Source organism: Hippoglossus hippoglossus, chromosome 12 (genome assembly GCF_009819705.1).
Source record: "Hippoglossus hippoglossus isolate fHipHip1 chromosome 12, fHipHip1.pri, whole genome shotgun sequence".
NCBI classification, from domain to species: domain Eukaryota; kingdom Metazoa; phylum Chordata; class Actinopteri; order Pleuronectiformes; family Pleuronectidae; genus Hippoglossus; species Hippoglossus hippoglossus.
In genome coordinates this window covers 1,813,457-1,826,439 of record NC_047162.1, presented here as the reverse complement: position 1 = coordinate 1,826,439, position 12,983 = coordinate 1,813,457, and the positions used below count along the sequence as shown (strand labels likewise).

At 42.4% G+C, this 12,983-nt stretch overlaps 1 protein-coding gene across 3 annotated transcripts in view; it reads right to left on the bottom strand.

The window, feature by feature from the left end:
- Positions 1–246: 246 nt before the first annotated feature.
- The window catches only part of LOC117771873 (unconventional myosin-XVIIIb-like), a 45,081-nt gene continuing 32,344 nt past the window's right edge, over positions 247–12,983 (bottom strand). For 2 of the 3 annotated variants that reach the window (XM_034602712.1, XM_034602710.1), the window contains exons 33-44: positions 12,449–12,553; positions 11,737–11,898; positions 11,537–11,650; positions 10,985–11,101; positions 10,234–10,317; positions 9,853–9,990; positions 9,577–9,762; positions 4,781–4,914; positions 3,858–3,899; positions 2,499–2,654; positions 1,145–2,106; positions 247–463 (exon numbers count right to left, since the gene is read on the bottom strand). In XM_034602712.1, coding sequence (XP_034458603.1) covers positions 1,167–2,106; positions 2,499–2,654; positions 3,858–3,899; positions 4,781–4,914; positions 9,577–9,762; positions 9,853–9,990; positions 10,234–10,317; positions 10,985–11,101; positions 11,537–11,650; positions 11,737–11,898; positions 12,449–12,553 — 2,178 coding nt within the window. In that variant the 3' untranslated portion in view covers positions 247–463; positions 1,145–1,166. The remainder of the gene's footprint in view (positions 464–1,144; positions 2,107–2,498; positions 2,655–3,857; positions 3,900–4,780; positions 4,915–9,576; positions 9,763–9,852; positions 9,991–10,233; positions 10,318–10,984; positions 11,102–11,536; positions 11,651–11,736; positions 11,899–12,448; positions 12,554–12,983) is intronic. The other variant, XM_034602711.1, reaches the window with a different exon arrangement.

The window sequence follows — 12,983 nt, the reverse complement described above, 5'->3', positions numbered from 1 at the left end:
AAAGTCATTTGCCATTAGTGAAATCATGGATGGTGGTAGCGAGGCTAAAAATATCAAGAGTATCTGTAAAAGGATGACAAGGGTAAATGGTAAATGGTCTGTATTTATATAGAGCTTTTGTCTTGATGAGCACTCAAAGCGCTTTACAGTACAGTTTATTGCCATTCAGCCATTCACACACACATTCATACAGTGCATCTCTGGGCTGCACTTTTTAGAGCCGGAAGAATACACAAAACCTTCTCTTCATGTTTTTTTTTATTCACATACAAACACTATCTGAAAATACAGTTGATTGAGTGCATGTGGATTGAACAAATGCATTTTCAGTTCATTTACAGAGTCAAAAGAAACATCCTTGTCGACTCATGGAGCATTTCGTTCAGCCTTGATTGCAGCAGCTCCTGCAGTCTTCGGTTTTCTTTCTGTGAAGCTCACAGCTGGATGTGGACACACAAGGAGGCTGATGGTTAGAACAGGAAAGAGGACGTGTGAGATGGGGGTTTTACAGTATTTGTATATGCAGCCACATATGCAGGTCTGGGCCTGTATTTACAGAATGCCTCCACTGAAATTTGAACTGGGACTAAAAATACCCCAGATGTACCTCAGATATTTATGAATCATGCTACACCTACTCTCGGCACCTGTTCTCATTTGGATAAACCAACGTCAATGCTTTCAGACACTCAGAGCTGTACCAAGAAATAATGACAGCTTCCTGTAGCTTTTCTCAGAGGCTTCAGCTGCATCTGTTTTCTGATAATATTTTATCTCGGATCTTTTTTTCTACCGGAGCATAAAATTATAAATTTCTTTTACAAATCAGTGCTAAAGATTGGGTGCATGGTCACGATGATATGAGCTCCAGAATGTCAGTTTTCGACTTTAAGTAATAAGATATATTTACCACAAATGTCTGAATCAAATCTCAAAGCAATCCATCAAATAACTGCTCAGATCTGAACCAAAGTGATGGATCATGAAGCCAGTAAAGTAAGTAAAAGCATACAGAGCGTCTTATGTTGTGATGCTTTCAGGAAACACTTCTTGAACCAAACAAAGTCTGTAATTTGGATTTTATAATCATGTTTGGCTTGAGATGCTTTCAAGTTCAGTAACTTTATGTATTGTGTCTACACACCTGAGACCTCAGCTGTTCTGCTTCAGTCAATCTCCTTCTTTAGGTATCTCTTCATGACAGAGGCCACGTCGCCCCCCTCGCTGCCCTCTGCCTCCAGTCTTTCTCCGTGCGGTCTTTCAAACCTGTGTCTTGGTCCCCCACCCTGGGAACTTCCGCCTGAGCTGGATGAATCCGTTTCAGAGCTTTTCCTGCTGCGGGTTGAAGGAGGCAGCTCTCCGAAGTGGACACTCAGCGCCCTCCTACCTCCTCTAACGGAGCTCGCCAGGCTGCTGGTTGACTGAGCTCTCCGAATGGCAGGCAGGATGTCGGATGCTGCATCGTCACCCGTCAGACGACGGTTTTGGAAGACCATGGGTTCCGACCCCAGAGAGGCCTCACCTCCGTCCTCTGTGACGAGACTCCCCAGCATGCACCGCCTTAGTGGCTGCGGGGAGCGCAGGATGGGAGTCGTCACAGAGCGAAGGGAGTCGTCTGGGTCCTCCTCAGGGATAGACAAGGAGGGGGGGAGATGGCGAGCGGCGTGGGAGGAAGACAAAGAGGAGAGGTGAGGCAGTGAGGGGACGGAAGTGAGGGAATCGCTTGAGTTGAAGCGAGAGAGCTTGGCTCCAGCTGTAGAAGCGCCGACAGATGCCTGAGAGTCAGTGATGGAGCGAGAACTGGCAGCGCGTTGCAGGAGTGGGGAAGGTGGTTTGAGGATGCTGTGTCCAGGTCTGGGCTCCTGGAGGTCATCGGGAGCAAGAGAGAGGGCTGAAGCTCTACGTCTTAGAGTCGAGGCTCCGGTTGTTTGATAAATCGGCAGGGAGATGGCACTGCCTGTTCTGTCTCCTGCATCACCGCCCGCTCTGCGCTTTCGAAGCCCATCCAGCAGTTCCGACAGGGCGGAGGAGGAAGGGGCTCGGCCGAGACTTTTGGTACCAGCTCCTCCAGCCTCAGAGCCTTCGTCTTCGGGATCCACGCATGAACTTTAGAGGAATAAAATAGACACTTCAAACTTAAGTCAATGGTTGCGGCTCCTATGACTACTTTTAGGAATGCAGCTAACAATTATTTTCATTACTTAACGTTATTTGCTTAAGTCGTTAAGTCTATGAAATGTCCAAAAAATTGAGACTCTTCAAGTAGCTTTTTTCACAATCCACAACCACAATATATATTTAATTTACTGTCCTATATGACAAAAAGCAAGTCGCCACATTTTACAGGCTGGAACCACACAATGTTTGCCATTTTCACCTGCAACAATTTATCAATCATCAAAAGAGCTATTGATTAGTTCTGTTTTAACCAGCTTATAATCATGGCAGCTCTTTAAACATGTGAACATGTGAATGTGGACACTGGATATCGGGCCCACCGAAAGCTGTAGGTGCTCATGGTGTCAGCAACAGAGTGGCGGCTGCTGTAGGGAGAGCCAGCACCACGGGATGCTCCTCTTGGAACTCCTAACCAGCCACGAATCCCCTCACCAACATCCTCCGTCCCGATAGAACCAACACTGGACACTGAGTCACTGCAGAAGAAGGAAAATCCACAAACTTCAGCTGCAATGGTTAATGCTACTTTCAGGTTCCATTCCACTCTGGTTTGAGTATTATATCAGCCAATATATAGACAATCCATCACTGAGCGGCACAGTGTTATTTACATCAAACAGCAGGTTAATGCCATTTGGATCAGTTGCATGTTTGCCAACTGGTTCTTATTGGTGTGTTCAAGAGCTAATGGCATAACAGGAAAACGGAAATGATGAGGATTAGAATTAAAGATGTCTTATTATTGTCTAAAACTTTTGCTTTTTTTAAAAGCCAGCAGTGGTCGATGGACCGTTTGTAGCCATGCAGGCAGCCATTTTCATTTGTGCTTTTATTCACAACCACTTTTATGAACTTTTATTCACCATGATAATCACTGATATCTGTGTGTGATGAGATCAGGTAAGAGTCCGACAGACATGAACGGTCAGAGGATCACACAGGTTGTTTGTTTTATTTGGAGGGAAAACTGAAGGCAAACTGCACGCTGCAACCGTCCTTCACAGATCGGGTCCTTGACCTGCAGTAGTCAACCTTTAGCTGTGTGCACTAATGCCACATTCACATGATATGGGATTGACGGTAGAGACAAGAAGGATTCCCATTCTCATGATCACCTTGTCGGATTAACTGTGTGACTACTTTGAACACAGTTCCGGTGGATTCGATTTTTTAAGATTTTCAACACGTACATGTCAGATGGAAATTCGGTCACCCGGTTGTAATCGTGACCGGGATATTGACTATTAAGTAACTAGTGATTACTTGAACTCTGATGACACAAACCAACATAACCTGTGAACCTTGTAAACCAACAGAGTGGTTTATTGAATGTAATCTGGGTAAACTCTCAACCAGATAATCTGATGATCTCCTTGATCCATAAACCTTTTTAGAGATGTCACTGTGTATCCAGATCTCAGCAATTACTTTGAGTGAGTACGATGTCATTACTAATGATGGGAAACACTAAAAATAATGCATAAAACTATCCATTAACATGTCAACTTCTCTTTCATATTTAATTCAGTGTTATTCCAGTGAAATGTTTAATGATGACACTTCAAGGTCTGATGCGATGTTCACACACCTGTGCAGTAACATAGTGTAAAGTCAGAAAGGTAAACACACACAAAGACACACACACCACAGAGCTGTGCACACATGCACGAGGTTCTTACAGTTCTTTCGTTCGAGTGAGGGACTCCACAGCAGTTTGAGTGCTGGAGTAAAGGGCAGAGCGGTGAAAGGTTTAGTTTCAAAGATGGAAGAACTCAGATCCTTGAATTAAAAGAACTGAAACTTAACTACTCAATTAAAAGTAAGAGGAAGCATTGGACATTTTGAGTAAAACCATGCAAATATAAAGAAGAAAATGTACTTAGAGTGCTTTAAGCGTGAGTGTATTACTATGTATTTGTCTGTTTCACACACACACACACACGCACGCACGCACGCACGCACGCACGCACGCACGCACGCACGCACGCACGCACGCACGCACACACACACGCACACACACACACACACACACACATACATGTATAAGAAGCATTTTACTGTTGTAGTTAGTAGTAGTAAGTTGATTCTCTACAAGTACTTTATGGCTGCAACTGCAGATTGTTTTCATTATGGATTAATCCGCTGATTATTTTCTCAATAATCAGACTGCACAAGAAAATAGTGAGACCCAAAGTGAAACCTTTACAACCAGACATCAATCCCTCAAAACGTATATTATTAAAAGATTTAAAAAGTTGGCAGAAAATTCTTATATTTAAAAAGTTTGAAATATTACATGTAAAATTACTTTTTAAGTTAGTTGATTAAGTTTCTGTCAGTCGACTAATTGGCTGAGGTCTACTTGTATGTATTGCACTGTTGCGTAATCTATAATAAAGCAACATATTGTATAAGCCCCTTATAGGTTATATATTAAAATATGAATTTGGAAAGTAACAAGACACAAAGCTGCTAGATGAAGGTGGTGGAATAGAAAGAAATAAAAAACACCTTAAATTTGTACAGTTGAGTAAATATAGAGTTAAGACATAAAGACATGTTCATTGAGGCAGAGGACAGAAGCCTCGCTGCAGTCAAATACCTTTCAGTGTCGCTCTCATCGCTCGACTCCACTTCCTCCAGAGCAGCCTGCAGGTCCACGATGCGGCGGATGGACGTCTCGAGGTCAGCCTGTAACACCTGTCTGACCGCGGACAGCTCCTCCACTTGCATTTCCTGTAAGCAAACATTAAGAGATTGTAGGATGCATGTCGATACGAGGACAAACAACAGGCTCACCTTCAGCGCCTGTGTGTTTTCATCCCCCCGCCAGCCCACAAGGACCCAGAGGCCCAATCCTCCACAGCAATTACCTGCATTCTTGCCCATATTACCTCATCAGTCAAACACTGAATGTCCAGTGCCACGTCCTCTCTCAGAACCAGCCTGTGGTGTTGATGTTTGTACCAGTCGGGTTATTCAGATGAAAATTGTTTTGTACGCACACTAACACTGGGAGAATAGAGTGATTTATTAGTTCATCTTGTTTGTTGTTGCTCCTGTCTCTCTCACACATGCCTGCACAGACACAAACTCACGCCCACACACACACTTGTCTAAGGTCAGTTATGGGGATTCTCATTGACATAATACAATTCATAGCCCCTTACCCAAACGCTAACCTCCACCTGGTTCTAACCGCGATGCAAAAATGTGTTAACCGTCAAACAACCCTGTGAACAACGATGGTTTCAAACCGATATATGTCCACACAACCATAGAAAGCCCTGCGCAAACACACACACACACACACACACACACACACACACACACACACACACACACACACACACACACACACACACACACACACACACACACACACACACACACACAGAAAATGCTTCTAGGCTTTCAAAGTTATTGGCTTTGTTGGCTTTGAGGCGACAGGGTGTGGGTGCAGTGGTTGTCATAGTGACACATACAGTAAGCATGTATCAGTGTGTGTGTGTGTGTGTGTGTGTGTGTGTGTGTGTGTGTGTGTGTGTGTGTGTGTGTGTGTGTGTGTGTGTGTGCCCATAACCTTGAGGAGACAATGAGGATTAATCACAGTCAGAGAGAGAAAGCAGGATGAGCGAGAGATGACGTTAAGAAGGTGGGGGAGGTGGGTGGAGGAGAAGGACTGTGTGTGTGTGTGTGTGTGTGTGTGTGTGTGTGTGTGTGTGTGTGTGTGTGTTGTTTTGTGCTAATAGCTGAATAATTATTGAAGCTTCTTCTCCTCAGCTCAGAGGTCACTAAGAAATCTGCAGTGAGCAACATGAAGGTGGTTGAGTCTGTAACTGAGCACAACTGGCATCTTCAGAGAGTGAAAAATCATAATGTATTAAACTATTTGTGTTTTAATGTGTAAAAAAACATTCTTACAATCTATTCCAAGGACTCAGTAGCTCTGGTCATGATTATTTCAGATGATGTTGTTGTCTTTGTGGTAGAAGTAAAAAACTAAATTAAAAAAGTTCTGGTTTTTATTGATTTTTAACAAAGGGAAATTGTGTTTTAATACACTGGGTCCTTTTTTTCTTAAGTCTATTTCTACCATTCATGATATTATTGGGCTCTCTTGAGAGAATTATGTTGAGATCTGGGAAAAAGAAGATATCAGACCATTGTAAATTAGAAACTAACCAACATTTTATCTAAACAACCTACCTTCTGATGTAAAACTTAAAGGGAGTGATGCTAAAATGTCATTTATGATTCAGTACAGAAGCAAGAGGCTGCTCTGTGAACTGCGATGGACAGAACATAGAGCTCTTATCAAAACCATCTCTGACAAAGTGATTTCTAAAAGGTCAGTGGAGGAAGAAGTATTCAGATCCATTACAAATAAATAAATAAAAACTATGAAAAACACTGCACAATTTCTTATCTTACAGGCTACATAGTAGATGGAAAAAGAAACGGCACTCAGAGAGGACATACACCCACCAGGGCCCAACAGTCCCCTTATGAAACCACATTAACTTCACTACATCTAGATTTGTATTTGGATCTGCATTAAATTGCATGTATTCATAAATACCCCAGTACCATACATAGTCCCCTAAACATGCCTGATCTTCATCAAGATCCATGAATTGCTCTAAAAAAAAAAAAACCCAATGTTAAAGAAAGTGAAAAAACTCCTGGATCCACTCCCTGATCTGGATCCACAGCAAAATCGCATATAGATTCTTCCTTTGCTCATGTCCCGCCCTTCCAAAAAATGACATGGAAATTGGTTGAGTACTTAATAATCCTGCCAACTGACAAACAAACAAAGAAAACATAACCTCCTTGTCGTAGGTAAATATCACTGGAGGTATGGAGATGTCACGTTACCAGTGTTAAAAACTGAGCAGTCAGTCTGGAAGGAGAACGGCAGATTTGACATCTCAGTGTTGTAGAAAATGAGAATTATCTTCTTTTCTTACGTTCTTTCAGATGTGCACAGATCCTCGGTTATCCAGATCATGGCTATCCAAAAAGAGCTGGGTCGAGGCCAGTTCTTTTTACTGGGAACAACACATGTCTTTGCCCACTTAGATAAAAACAGGAATGGTGGTCAAAGAATAATTTATAACATATAAAAAATTGTATTTAGCCAGTTACTTGGAGAGTGTTGTATCTTTTCTTTTTTATTCCTCTACTCTATGTACTACAATACACAATGTTCAATATATTGCACATAAACCTATATTACCCAGAATGATATGTGATATTTCTAATGTTTGATATGTACATGAGAGGTGATGGGCCTGAATGTGGTGATGTGTTTGGTAGTGGTCCTACGTCGCACTATAACAGAGGTTCAAAGATAGTTGTCACAGTCTTGTTGCGACCACAGATAGACTGGGACTAAATTCTGACAGTGTTGGAAATCTAGGAATGACGCACTAATCAGTGCAACACTGACAAACCCAAATGGAGCTACTATGTGTCTGCTGCCTGAAGGATGCTAAGAATGGAGCTCATGCAGTACAAATGCTTTATACATATACACAACACCGATGACCTCTTAAAAGTTAATTGATGGTAGTTTACGATACAGAATATAATTATTTATCATGTTAAGCACCTGTGTCGTTGCAAAAAGTCAGATTCTGTCTCATCCGAGTAAATGCAAGAAAATCATTTCCCTCACAGCTCTGTATCAGCTCATTTTATAGTTCTGACAAGGTCAGACTGCTGAGAGAGCTTCTCCATGATTATCCAGCATGTTTATAACCAAATCATGCAAGATATCATATTTCATAAAGCATGATTACTGGTCTCAATAATAAGGCCATTACAGAGTGTGTATGTTTGTGTGTTCATGATTTGAAACCTCCCTCCTCCTGCTGTTCCTGCTGCCGTGAACAAACTTAGTTTGATCAGTATCGAAAGCGATGTTTTCTAATCTTCCAGGTAATATACCAGATGTTGTTTTTGTTAATGAGAACAGCAGAAATGTGACTGCTTTGGAAGTGCGCTATAGTTTCAGTCATAGCCTGGAGGACGTGTTTTTTTTCTTGCCAGAGTTTTTTAAGTACCAGCATCACTAAATTATTGTCTCACTGCTTGCATATGAGTAACGCCTGTTGGGGTTTATATTTAGCTGCCTCGGTGGTGCCCAGGTAGTGGGGGTGATCTGTCTCCAGGTGAATACCAAAGACGTGGGGTGGTGAGGAACTATTCGGTTCCTGGAATTCTCTCGACTCCTGGACAAGGAGCCTCTGTTTGTGTGTGTGCGCGATGAAGCACTTTTCATCTACTAGTGATGTCTTTTTCATACAAATATCTGTAAAACACTAAGGTCTCCAAGTTTTCAACATTCACCACAGTAAAAATAATGATTATAGATTAGTTTTTGGAACTTGTGTAGATGTTAATCATGTTCTGTCCCACTCAATGTTACCTAACGCACAATAAAAACATACAACAAGGCACTGTGCGTCTGAATTCAATATCGATTGGTCAGTATGTGTGCTAATCAATTTATGTTCGACTAGGCTGTTGCTAACCTGAGTGATAGGAAAGCATCATGCTATGATGCAGGAGGTTTGTATTTATAGAACCTGTCACTATGCTATTTTGCGTTCAATGCGTCCATGGAGCCCTTCATAGATGTGCTAAGTGCTGAAATAATTTCTGCCCCCCCTGATGGAAAAAAATTGTGCGTGTACCAAATAAATGTGCTTGGGTTTGAAAAAAGTATATATTTCACCATGTTTTCTCAGGTATATACAAACCAAAGTATTAGAGGGATGCTGAATGTTTGAACAACATGTCATGGCAGTCCATACAATGACTGTTGCTGAGGTATTTTAACCCATTCATGGCACAAGAGGAAAAGTCAGAAAAGGCAGATGATGGCTTTAGGATTCATCTTCAACAGACCTTGAATATCTGTGGCAAGTTCCATGATGATGGAATGCAATACTCAACTATTAACCTCAACTGCCAATGTCATGATGGAGCCACAGGAATAGTCATGGTACCACCAAGGTCAGTATGGGATTCATCCTCTGGTGAACAGTGAACAGTCCATATAACAGTTGTTGTTTAGGTACCAACAGGGACTGAAACTGAAAAATAGAAATAAAACCAACAATGATTATAACTATCACCATGTGTTTCTTCATGGGTGGAGAAAATTATCCTCCTTCTTCAACAAACCATTTAAAAACCCATGATCCGAAAAGTGCTTCATCATAAAGCTGAAATCAAAATTGATGCTTTGTGTACATGTGGGGCACCACTGAAAACATCAATGGAGGAGTGCAAGGCAGAAGAGACAGGAACTGCAACATCTGTGGTTATCTATGGTCCGATTTGACTGTGGTGAAACTGAATGCAGTAGTGGTTTGAGCATGTTACCATCTCCATGCGTCTGCGGCTGCTGTCCTCCTCCCTCTGGCTCAGATCTTCCATCTCCAGCCTCATGACGTGCAGGCGCTGCTGGTAGTATCGAGCGTTCTCCCTCTCCCGAGCTTCAGCCTGAGCACTTTGCTCCAGCTCCTCTCCCAGACGCACCACACTGTCCCTTAACCGCAACACCAGCACCTGCAGCACAGGATCGAGCCAGAGAATTAAACATCACACACATTGTTAACAATAGAATGTGTTGAAATGGGAAATAAATGTGGAACTGACCTCAAACCTCTTGACCTGCCCTCTCTGAAACTCCAGTTTATTCTCCAGGTCACATACACGTGCCTCCTGTTTACTGACGATGCTACGCCCCACAGTGGATGACTCCAAGAACTGCACCCTCGACACTGACCGCTGGAGCTGCATCACAAGGAGGTGGAGAGAGAAAGGAGTGAGCCAAAAACATTTGAAAGGGTAAATTATGCAGCCACAGATCAGTGAGTGTGGCAGTACACCATCTGAAGCTTGCAATTTTATTGAGACCTGCAACAAAGAGGTGAAATGATGCAGACATCCATGGCCATCCCATATTATCCAGCTTCAATAGCACATCTGATTCACAAACCTCTTGAGCTGCATATATTTTCTGATTGCCCAACAAACCTCTTCCTGGAGAGAGTGTCTCTGTTTCTTCACCTCCTCTAGTTCAGCTTGTAGCTCTCTGATCTGAGAGATGTCACTGGAGGACTGAACAAGAGAGTGTGAGAGAGATTGATCAGTGATCAATGAAGGCAGACAGACTAACTGTGAACCGTGCACAAAGACTACGTTCACACTGCAAGCATAAGTAATCAATTCAGATTTGTTTCTAGATCAGATTTTCTTTTTATGTAGCTGTTCACATTATCTTTTAAAATGTGGCCAATGTCAGACTCCATGGTGCTGATGTGACCCGCATGCGCAGGAGACTAACGAGACGCCACTCGCAGCACGCCGTTACGGAAGCAAACAAGGAGAAGAAGTTGGTAATAGACACGGGACCACAAATGAAGAGTAGAAGAATGAAGAGAAGGAGAGCGGAAAGTTCAGAGATGTGTGAATGACGGGATTGTGACGTGAATGGCTTCAATTAAACAAATTGTTCCAAAATGTATGGATGTCAAGGGCTACTTTCAACTACATCTGTCAGCGCCTCTCCACAAGACTTGCCCGCCCCTTCGCCTGTGCATAATCATGACGAATGACGATCTAAAGTGACATAACAGTCGCAATGAATTCTGATACAGGTCCCATGGATGTTCAGACTGAGGTTCAATTTAAAAAATCTGATCTGTATATGATTTTAAAAAACAACATATGAAAGTGGCCCAAATCTGATTTGATTTCATTAAACAATCCGATTCAAAGCAATAACCTGTGCAATGAGCGCTTTGTGCTTCTTCATGAGTTCATTGAGGTCTTCCTGGTCCTCCTCAATCCTCTTCAGCAGGTCCACCTTCTCATGCTGCAGCATGGTCAACTGCTCGTCCACCTGGACATACACAGACAGGAGGCGCTGAGGTTATATGCCTTAAAGTAAACCTGCCATTTTCACAGCTTCACTTTGATCAAATCACACGAGAAGGAATAAATGTGTCGTAAAACTCACAGCTACATTTAATTTAGTGACCATGAGCTGGTTGGAGTTGGCCTGTGTTTTGTCTGTCAGGCTCCATAGAGGCCAATATGAATAATTAATGCATACATGAGAATATTATAAGAATATACATTTTGTGTGTTTTAACCTTGGCCATCCATATCATATCCTTTGTAATTGTAAATTACGTTTTTAAGGTGCTATATAAATATTGCTATTATTATTATTATTAGATATTGTTTTGTGGTACATATGTCACTCTGTTAGCAGATCCCATGTTCAATAAACACAATAATGGAAACATCAAATCATTGCCACAGCCACACTCACCATGCCCTTCTGTTTGCAGATATTTTCCAGTTCAATCTGAGTGTTCTCCAGCTCCTGGGAGAGAGTCGTCTGAAGGCTCTCGGCCTCGAGGCGTCTCGCTTCACTCTCCTCCAGCTAATTGGATATAGAGAGAGAGTGAGTGGGTAGGGGGGAAAGCTGCACACTCAGGTGATTGTACAGTTTATCACGGTTGGGTGTACCTGACAGTGTAGGCGCTCTATCTGCTCCTTGCTGCCGTTGGGGACGTTGTGTCCGGCGCTGTCGACGGTGGCAAGAAGCAGCTGAGTGTCAGCCAACAGGGCGTGAGTCCTCTTCAGGTCTCTCCTCAGCTTCTTCTCCACATCGAAGTCTCTGTGTCCCACCTGCAGGACGAGAGAGATCAGACTCATCCCTCCATAAAATAGATTACCTACAAAAAGTTAAGTGTCATACCTGGTAAAAAATGGAATCACACTCTTCAATCTAAATGCCTAAAAATACTTCAACTTGAGCTACTTGCCAGCTCCTGCACAGATCACTTATCAGCAGTGCAATTACATCCTCATAATGAGAAAGAGAGGATCGCCTCTTGGCTGCATATGCTTGTTTTGTGGTGCCTGTAATGTCGGCATGACACAGTCATCAGCTAGAGAACGTTAACCCACAATGTTAATGATCTATGATGTGACAAATTTGTCTGGACAATCATTCCGTCAGAATAAACTTCACACACACTAAAACCAAAGGAGATAAAGATATGAAGTATACGTTAAGCAGTTTGCATATTTCTGCAATAAGAGATTTTATATGAGCAGCTCAGTGTGTGTGTGTGTGTGTGTGTGTGTGTGTGTGTGTGTGTGTGTGTGTGTGTGTGTGTGTGTGTGTGTGTGTGTGTGTGTGTGTGTGTGTGTGTGTGAGTGTTTGTGTGAGTACCTGGTCACACAGAGTTGCAATCAGTCCTTCCAAGTCGTGCTTCTCATGAATCACCATCTGTTTCTCCTCATACTCCTGCTCTAACTGCATCTCCAGCTGCCTCAGCTACACACACCACATACACATACAACAAAAACACATAATGAATGACCAGTCTGAATGAGTTTTTATCGTCCCCGACAGAAAATGTTCCCTGCAGCACGATGCATAATGATAGGCATAAAAACATCATCATCTGTGGAAGGGTACAAAAATAAACAGCACAAAATAACGGAGGAGTTTGGTGCTTTAAACTTTCTGCCAGAGGGATGAAGTTCTTCATCAAGGACACGAAGAGGACACACCACTGAGTGTGACCTTCCTTCAAACCAGCAGGTCAAATACTATGTCCACTAACTTTCCACATATCTACTATCTAAATCATGTTCTGTGCTTTGCCACATCAGGAAACTCTAGATGGTTCTAGAAGCCTGTTACAGTTTGAATCTGGCTCCAAGTAGTTACACAGACAATTATTTCATCTTTCATTCACTAT